This window comes from Ciona intestinalis, chromosome 8 (genome assembly GCF_000224145.3).
Source record: "Ciona intestinalis chromosome 8, KH, whole genome shotgun sequence".
Taxonomy (NCBI): domain Eukaryota; kingdom Metazoa; phylum Chordata; class Ascidiacea; order Phlebobranchia; family Cionidae; genus Ciona; species Ciona intestinalis.
In genome coordinates, this window is record NC_020173.2 from 4,960,279 (window position 1) to 4,969,788 (window position 9,510).

General features: G+C 33.8%; 1 protein-coding gene across 2 annotated transcripts in view; it reads right to left on the bottom strand.

Moving 5' to 3' along the window:
- The window catches only part of LOC778909 (adenomatous polyposis coli protein), a 27,078-nt gene that overhangs the window by 14,212 nt on the left and 3,356 nt on the right, over nucleotides 1–9,510 (bottom strand). For both annotated transcript variants that reach the window (XM_018812952.2, XM_018812951.2), the window contains exons 3-11: nucleotides 8,448–8,713; nucleotides 7,848–7,956; nucleotides 7,066–7,182; nucleotides 5,930–6,065; nucleotides 5,633–5,741; nucleotides 4,997–5,201; nucleotides 4,433–4,673; nucleotides 3,718–3,964; nucleotides 3,272–3,434 (exon numbers count right to left, since the gene is read on the bottom strand). In XM_018812952.2, the coding sequence (XP_018668497.1) occupies nucleotides 3,272–3,434; nucleotides 3,718–3,964; nucleotides 4,433–4,673; nucleotides 4,997–5,201; nucleotides 5,633–5,741; nucleotides 5,930–6,065; nucleotides 7,066–7,182; nucleotides 7,848–7,956; nucleotides 8,448–8,713 (1,593 nt within the window). The remainder of the gene's footprint in view (nucleotides 1–3,271; nucleotides 3,435–3,717; nucleotides 3,965–4,432; nucleotides 4,674–4,996; nucleotides 5,202–5,632; nucleotides 5,742–5,929; nucleotides 6,066–7,065; nucleotides 7,183–7,847; nucleotides 7,957–8,447; nucleotides 8,714–9,510) is intronic.

Genomic DNA, 9,510 nt, shown 5'->3' on the forward strand with positions numbered 1-9,510 from the left:
ACCGCTCTCAATGACCATTGCGGATTTGGAAGGGCTACGATAGGTTAGAGTAGATACCAGGAAAGCTAATGAGCCCTGTGGTGAGTAGGTGATTCTGCATTAATATTTCATAGCAGATATCTAGATTTTAAATGGCCCAGCCCATTATGGGAAATCCCACGGTGGCTTTAGATAATGGCATGCCAAGAGCCATCAAAAGCCTTTGGCAAATTCAGGTCATTTTAGCCAGGTGACATTTTTATTGGGGCTATAGGAGATTGGTATATCTGACAGCATAGATAAATTTTAATACCTTGGGAAACGGGGAAGTGAAAATTAGATTTATTTTATGATATAATTAAATAATTATACACTGCAGCCTGGCAAATTCTGGGCCAGAATTAGTTTTAACGAAATATAAGTCTATTGCAATACTTTGTACTTGCTTTGGCCGTAAGGTTTTAGTTTTATATGAACCATATGTATTGGAATGAAAAAAAAAGAATGAAAAAAATCAAATACATCACCTCTACAGAGCAAATATCCTCTCTATTAGCGGGACAGTGTCCTGATAGATTCCACAGAGCACTAAGCATTGCTTTGAGCGTTCCTTCTCCTTTTGCGCATATCACACACTCAGTTAAAGTTCGAACCACGCCTTTCTGTCTCAGCAGATCACGACCTTCCTTATCGGCTTGCCAGGATAGATTGCGCAATATACTGGCCATGGCCTGTAAAATTAAACATTTTACCATAAATTAAAAATTTTACCTTTTTTTTACTTTTTTCTGATTTTTAAACAAAGTAAAGCAAAGACAAACTGTCCGCTTAACTTTTTTTGTGAAAACAAAATACTGTGGCAAGATGCACCGTACCAAACTTTTCATAATTAATACAAAGTCCATGCTGTTTATTTCTGCCAAATAATCAAGTTGTAAATAGAACAACGAATAGGTAAAATTTCAGGCATATGGCATACCAATGTTTTAATGGTGAATTCTGCTGTTTACACAGAAAATTCTTTTTGACAAGCATGCTAATGTTTAACATTACAGTAAATTACTTTTAAAAGTGGTAAAACTAATTTTGTTGCAACAAGGCACTCCTCCACTACATACACTCCCCATTGTAAATCAAATGGTAAAGTTTCTGTTAATTAGAATTCTGTTAATTATTTTCCAATATTGGCCACCAACAGATTGCATTATAAACATTGTTAATGTATTTTGCAATGCAAATATTTAAATATCCGGAAGTATGGTCAAAATTTTATACATAAAGTATATCACTACTGAGTATAATGCTGCTATTTATAAATAGAAAATGGTTTAAACAACTTAAATTTATATCATTCATATTTAGCCAAAGAATACATAGGAGTCAAACTAAATGAGACAATACAGTCTATGACTTGGGCCAGACACACACATCATTAAAATGTAATTTATGATAAAAGGGAGGGGGTAGGTCATATAGGGAAGATTAAAATCATTCCCTCTGGTGTTTAAAAGCTACGCCCCATGGGGGATGATGAAAGAGAAAAGGTTGGAGGGGATGAATAAACATGAACCCATTCTATTTGTTATATGTGTAATATACCATGTACAGAATACACTGTCAGTTCTATATGTTATATGTGTGTAATATATATGGAGAATAGACTGTTAGTCTTTTCTGTTATATGGGTAATATACCGTGTGTAGAATACACCACATATTAGAGTCACCCTTAGTCATACAAGAAACATGCAACATCATATACAATGTGAAAACGTTTAAATGTTATGCGTGTTAAGTTTAATATAACATATGTAAACTACACAACATATCTAAATCACTGCCATGGCCACAAAACTATGCAATGCTTTTGTATAATATGCTTTACTAAAAATAACTGATATTCTAATGCAGTGAACTCTATCATATACACTGTTGCATTAGTAAGAAATTTATTTACTTTTTAATAAAACAATTATTTTAGTTTCATTTTTTAGATTTTTATTTTAGTTTCAACAAAAACAACATGTTGCGAAATAACTCACTTGTTGAATTTCTTCGGATTTATGTTGAAGTTGGCCTCGCACAGTTTCAAGCAATCCCCGCATATTCATGAGAAGAACCTGCAAAATATGATTGTTACTATTCATGGTAGACATAATATAGTTACTATTCATGGTAGTAATATACATTGCGAGTGAATCAATATTAAAAAGCACTTGACATTTTTTCAAAGCTGTCTGGTTCAGAAATTTTAAACAATCATTTCTTTGTTTTTTCATTCAGAATAGAAATGACAGTGACAAATTCCAGGTCCCATGGCGTGCCGCGACATAAGAACTCAGTCCTCAACAATATGGAATAGATTTATTTGTAAATTAATGAGAAGATTTCCTCTTTTTTTAATAAATGCCAAGGTACAAAGCAAAATATAAACTGTATTCTGCATATCTACTGCCTAAGAATGTAGTTTATTTCTAACAAATAAAAACCAGTATTCTGATAAAGAATATAGAGTAAAAAGTATGGCATATTGTAATTTCTTTTCAACTGCAGAGCCAACATTGTATTCCTATACCCCTATACTGATTAGTGATTAGGATCCAAAATTCTGTCGAAATAATAAAAAGTTTGACTTTGTATTTACACACATCATCCAACCAGTTGTATTGATTTATTGATTGGTTAACATCGTATACTCCCTGATGGTTTTAATTATAATGGAAAGGGCGGGATTTGAAGGCTTGAAATCATGAGATAAATCAACATGGACTTCCCGCCAACCCAGTGGGAATAGATGGCCAAATTAAAGGGTTGCTATGACATGTAACACACAAAAGCAAATGTGTTTTTTGAGACACACTCGTTAATACAGAATATTCTGACAGCAATAAAAATGGATCAAAAGCAAGACTAATATACAACTCAAAAAGGTTTAAGGTATATGGGTATTTAGAGAGTCTGAATATAAAATAAGATTTAGTACACTTCATTATATACAGTGTATAATAGTAACACTTTACATTAGTTTTTTGTTTTCTAAAATGCCAATTGACATATAACTGGTTAAATGTGCGGTTTAAATAGAAAAAGTACTTCCGTCATAACTTTTATGCCAATAGAAAATATTTAAAACTATTACCTTTTCCTTTTAATTGGTTGTGTTTTTTTATGATTTTCAACTGACTGTACAAATGAAATTTTTAAAACCATTTCCTTTTCCTTTTAGTAGTTTGTGTTTTTTTATGATTTATAAGTGACTGTAAAAACAAAACACCCTCCGAAATTTCACCCACCTTGTTCAAGTTGTCAGCATACGTTAGATTAGTGAGGATGCGTCCTGAATATTGACGGAGACGTGATCCAGTCTCTTCCTGTGCCTCCTCATCATGCTTGGAGGAGCAATGAAGAATCAAAATCTCAGCAACGCAGAATAGTCCTCCAAGCTCGTTGATTGCTCTGCGAGGGATTTAGAAAAATTAAAAATTGCCATTTTTTTCAATTTAAAATTCAAAAAAATTAAATTGATATATTTTCTCTTTAATGTAAAATAAATAAAATTGGGTTATTTTTTTGCATTTTTTTGTTTATTGGTATATTTATATAGAAAAGCAGAACAGATTTTTATGTTATGTACCAGTGTAGTTCAATTATAATTGATTTAAACACGTTTTGGAACATGTAAATGTACATTAGCCCAAATCAAATTTTAAAAAAATGTAAAAAAAACTTGAACACTTACAATCTCTGCACTTTATAATTGACCAGCTCCATAATTTCTCTCAACGAATGAATGATTGACTCGGCGTTTTTTAATGTTTCAGCCACTGGGTGTCTAGTGGGTGACTCAGCACTTTCTGAAGACGCTCCTGTATGATTTTTTTCGACGAGACTCTCGAACAGATCTTCGCTGACGCGTCGGATCATCTCCAGGTGACGAAGAACGTGAGATTCGATCCGTTTCTGATCACCGTCCGTGTTGGAACTCACTGTCAGATGAATAATTAATTATGACCTCACCCATGTACCCTGTATGAGATAGTCAAGCCACTGTGAATAATAATGTTCTGTTTATCTGATCTTAATCATTTTACATTATCTTCAGGTTATAACGCCGCCTACTTTGACAAATGTTTACTTTTTACAAGAAAAGTTGATTTAAAATAAAATATAAAATGCTATAATGAAAAATAATGGTGTGAAACATTAAGTGCTTCAGTTTAATTGGTTTCAGTTAAAACAGACAGGCTAAAAACAATAGTTTTTTCCATGTTAATAAATACGTAATTGCAGTTTAAGGGGAAATAAGCAACTTAATTTTTTTTTAATTTTCCTTTCCTTACTACCAGTTAAACAAGTTCAGAATTGCTTGCAGTAAACCAACTATAACTAACTGGCAAAGTTACTGCATATTGCCACCAAGTTATAAAACATCCATATTTTTAAAACTCACTCACCTATATTAGTTAGTGCTTGGGATGTTTTAGATCTGATCTCAAGTCTCAGCTTCACCTCCTCCGGAGTTGGGTTAGCTCCTCCTGGAAGAATTGATCCATCATGAAGAAGACGGAGCATGGAGGGAAGATAACCATCTTGCCTCATCACGATACAGCTATCCTCTGATTGGCTGAGACGTTGGAAGGTGCAACTCATGTCGTGTCGGTCGTGCGAGCCAAGTAGAGAGCAAACTTCACCAGTCTATTGTAATGTATATTGTCTATTGTGATGTTCAATGTCTACTGTAATGTATAGTCCGTTACTTCTGCTACCAGGCATAGACGCATAGTATAATTTATATTTTAGTGGCTCATCTGGTAAACGTAGTGTCACTAAAATATTATTATAAAGGATTTTATTTAAATATTTATCATATCAAAACATTTGGTTCCACATAATTGTAAGGTTGGTCATTGCTTATAAATACAAGAACGAGTGCAAATACTTTGTACAAATAATGAGGTGGTGTGGCCACAGTTGGCCTATTACCCAATACTAAAAGGCACGAACCAAAAACAACTAACCTTAGACCCTGACACGTTGCCAGCAAGTTGTCGTGGTAACGAAGAAGTAAAACTGTACATGCTAGCCGTGTCGTCATTAGCAACAGGGTGTTGCACTGACAGAAGATCGCTGCTCCCTGCTCCCACCAAGTGGTCGGAAAGCGAAGAAACTGATCCGAGACATCCATTCAACGAGGAACGAACTGTTTTTAGGGTCTGAGTGCATCTGTTTATCAGAAAAAAGTCATTAAAGTACTTGGTTGGCAAAATTTTAATAGAGCGGGAAATTAATACAACCTGAATATTATATTGCGCCGGCAAACACACATCTTTGTGCATTCTCTGAATACTACAAAATAAGCATTTGGGCAACTTGACTTAAAAAACAGTTTTCAACAGTAGGCATTTAGTGTCAGAAATATAAAATAGGCTAGGTTACATGGGTTGATGCTGTATAATGTGTTGCTGTTGACTTGGCTTGGCTATATGATGTAAACATTTGGTTTATTTTACACTGACCCATTTAGTGACAATATGACACTGGGTGCAATGCGGCAAATCCACTATTTGGGTTTTGCAACGTTTTAATTAATTTGTTTACTTTACTTTTTTCACATTTAAATTTGAAGGTTCCCAAAACATGCTGTTGCAACTTACCTTGACTGTTGAAGGCGATTTTCGGTTACAACTGGATGATCATTGGACAACTGATCATCATTTAACGTGTCAAAAGTACAATTAACTTGGACCGTTTGTGAGGATGTGTCTGAGCAAATTAAACCATTTTTAATGGAAATATACTGGTAATTATTTTAACAATAACGTAATATTTATATATAGTTTTTTCAGTGGCACCACTGGATTTTATAAAGTGACAAACGTATGCAACTTTGTATGGGTGTGTCCCGTGTGTGTATGTAACTTAGTTAAAATATAATATTTATCTCAACTTACCATGTTTTATCCTTCTGTAATGCAGCATTGATTCTCCAGCTGTAAGGGGAGATCTGATTGGTCGATCCAACAACATAAGATGGTTGTGTAACTTCTTTATTTCAAGTTCAATTCGATCAATTTGCATACACCACTCCTGTAATAGATCAAAACAAAAGGATTGTTTATTAATACAGTTTATGATTTTATGTTAGAAAAAGTATTTGCTGTAACTGATTAAAATAATTTCAAGATATAGGTATTTTGAAATAATTTTTATATAAATTCAACTTTTTATTATTTTAATATAAGCAAAGCCAGCATAATATGGTGAAAATAGGGATGGGACTTCATAAAGAATGTCAGTATATTTATATTGATTGTTTGAGTTATATTTGTATGTTTACGTGTTATCGTTTTTGAGATACATGGTATATTGGTATAATTTAAACTAAATTATTTGAATCTTAATTATTTCATTGAATGAAGTGTTGTGTAGGTGCTTGAAAAACTAAATAAATATTTAACCAAAAAATGCAAACCATGATTGGAAATATTTCTGCTATTTGAAAATCGACTTCTCTATAAACTATAGTTCACACACAGCTGCAGACTTGACACCAAGTAAATATAGCAGTCATTAATATCCACAACCCCATTACCACTATCATTGTACGCACACAATGAAATTGAAAACACAAAACTTGGTGCCAGACATTGCAAAGTCTGGCAATGACAGCCAGATATACACTTCCTTTCCCTGGGTAGGCCCATGATGATTTGTCAAACAAAACCCCTGAGACTACAGTTCTATCATAGGCTACACTACAACTTTTACAAGACATCATATTCTATAGTCCTATTGTCTTACTTATACAGTTCAAAATGGGTTTAAAGCAGGACTTGTTAAATTTTTATCTGAACTGCAAATTTGCAACCACTTACAATTTATTAAAAAATGTGACAATTGCGTTTTCAGGTATAAAATTTAAATGAAGAAAGTTCAATGTAAATAAACTATGTATTACAAGAAAACTTGAAAAATTCTTAACTATTCGCCTGTTTTCCCACTTATAAACTAGTTAGCTATTTGCAAAAAAACTAGGTCGACAGCGCACACAGGGTTGGATAATGAAGGAGAGTCAGAACACACTAACCTGCACTCGATGTGACATCATCTCTGGACTCCCGAGATTCTTCTCCATTTGATCCTGGATCTCTCTGATCCCTGCCTCCAGCTGAAGACGGGTCTTCTCGCTTGTGGGGGAAAATGGCTGAAAAAATAAAATAGTTAGGAAAAGGAATAACTTAATTATTCTTTAATTGTTAATGATTTTATTAAAGGCCAAGTAAACGGACAAAGAAATAAAATAAAACATTATACCAGAAATAACCATTAAATGAGGAAGTTATTATTGTTTCCTGTGTCATATTAACATGATTTTTTTACAACTTAGGAAATGGATTACAAGTTGGGTATAATTACAAAACAAACAGAAAAGGCCACACTGCGAGACTAGAGCGTTCTTTAGATAACAACGTTTAACAAGTGCGTTGGCCCTTCAGTGCTGCGGTGAACGAAATCAAAACTACCGATGTTCGTTTGGTGAACAGTTGCGCCTAACTTGACGACAATAGAGCCAAGAACTCCAAAGAAATTTATCAAAAACCACGGATTTCCTGTTTTTAACGGTCTACCAAACATTAGATAGATTTTAAAAAAATAATTCAAGATGTTTGCTAAATGGACTAGGCAGGAATTTTGACCACAGAGTACAATGATTGTATGTCTCATTGTTACAACTGGGCGGGAAAGTAATACTCAACAATTTAGAACCCAACCCGCAAAAGGGTGTCATTACTTTAGGCCATTATTCCCACTACAGCGGGCTGTGAGTAGTAGTTTAATACTTAGAAAAGCACAAATACAACTGCCTACTTTATCAGTATCATGCATTATTTTTAACTGTTCACTGAGATCATTCAGTTGCCTCATATAACCATCCTTTGCCAGCTCTTCACGCTTCAGTGATTCCAGAAGTGCTGTCCTGTATTGATGTAAACACAAGATTTGCATTCGGTTTAATTTTACACTGACCCATTTAGTGACAATATGACACTGGGTCCAATGCTGCAATAAATCCACTATTTGGGTTTTGCAACATTTTAATTAATTTGTTTACTATTTTTTTAATTTAAATTTGCAGGTACCCTATTTTTTGCAGGTAATTTGATATTATAAATATCTATTTACAATAGTGTTGAAAATAGGAAAACTTCTGGCTTTGGTATTTAACATTCTAATATACAAACACAAAAACAATTATACCAACTAATATACTAATTTATGCAACTAAATTGGTGTAAATAAAACTTGTGTGTCAAAGTATCATCTAGCACAAAAATTGCATTATTTAGCAATGTAACTTGGAAAATTATACCAGCTTTGTATATCAATTTACGCATTTAAATTTTGGTATAAAATATCCTATCACAAAAGTTGCATGTCTTTTTTTAAGCAACGTAATTTAACTCTCACCTCTGCAGATGCAGGTTGCTTAAATGTCTCCTAATCTCAACAGCAATAGTTGATGATGGAGAAGGACTGAGAGGGGTGTGTCCAACATCCAACATATGATGGTTAGGCATGGGGTAACGGTAATACATATCCGGCGAGTACACATGGGGTGGGAAGAGTGCTGTAGGTCGGTTTGGAGGATTTACAAAACCAGTAGCACGGGGATCATTGGGTTCTGATGCTTCAGTTGGTGGCTTAATGGAGTTGCCTAGCATCACCACCATTTCCTGTATGCAGCAGTTTGTTAATTAGGTGTGATTTTTAAGATTATAAACTGTGACATTTTAGCAGCTACTGTATACATATACATGTACAGTGTAGTGTACAGACATATATACGAAGTTACGAACAGAATATATTCTAACTTTATTATGTTTGATTTGTGTGCTGTAGCCTGTAGTTATTAAATTAAATGTGCTTTTCAAGATTAAAAACTATGACATTTTGAGAGCTGCTGATTATACATGTGAAGATAACATACAACAGATAATGAAACTGTTAATAAATAAGATAGACCTCGGTAATAGTAGAAACAAATATATATATTTGATTTTTTTATTGATTCATTTTTATTCATTCAAAGGTCCAGCATGTTTTCCACCAAAGCTAACTGTTCCCTTGTGCCTATTTATAATGATGTATCTATTATCTAATAATCCAGCCTATAGAACAATAAATTCGAACCTATGATGTAGGTCACTAGTGTTGTAGTATCAATGACTAATTAGCAAATCTGACAAACATATTGCACAGTTCAATATCTACCACACAGCATACTGGGATAACTAAGCAGCGCCTGACCTATATTTAAATATGCAATCAATACATCTCCACCCACCCAGACAGTCTAAGTCTACCTTAAGAATAGAAGATAGCACTGTAAAATCTGACTTGAACCTGAGTGTTTATGCATATGCTATAACTGAGAATCTGAGATTAAATGCTGAGGGAAACAAAGTTAGGCTGCAAAATCACAGCTAAATTTCTCTCATTTTCAGGTTTGAGCCATTAGCGACATATGGCA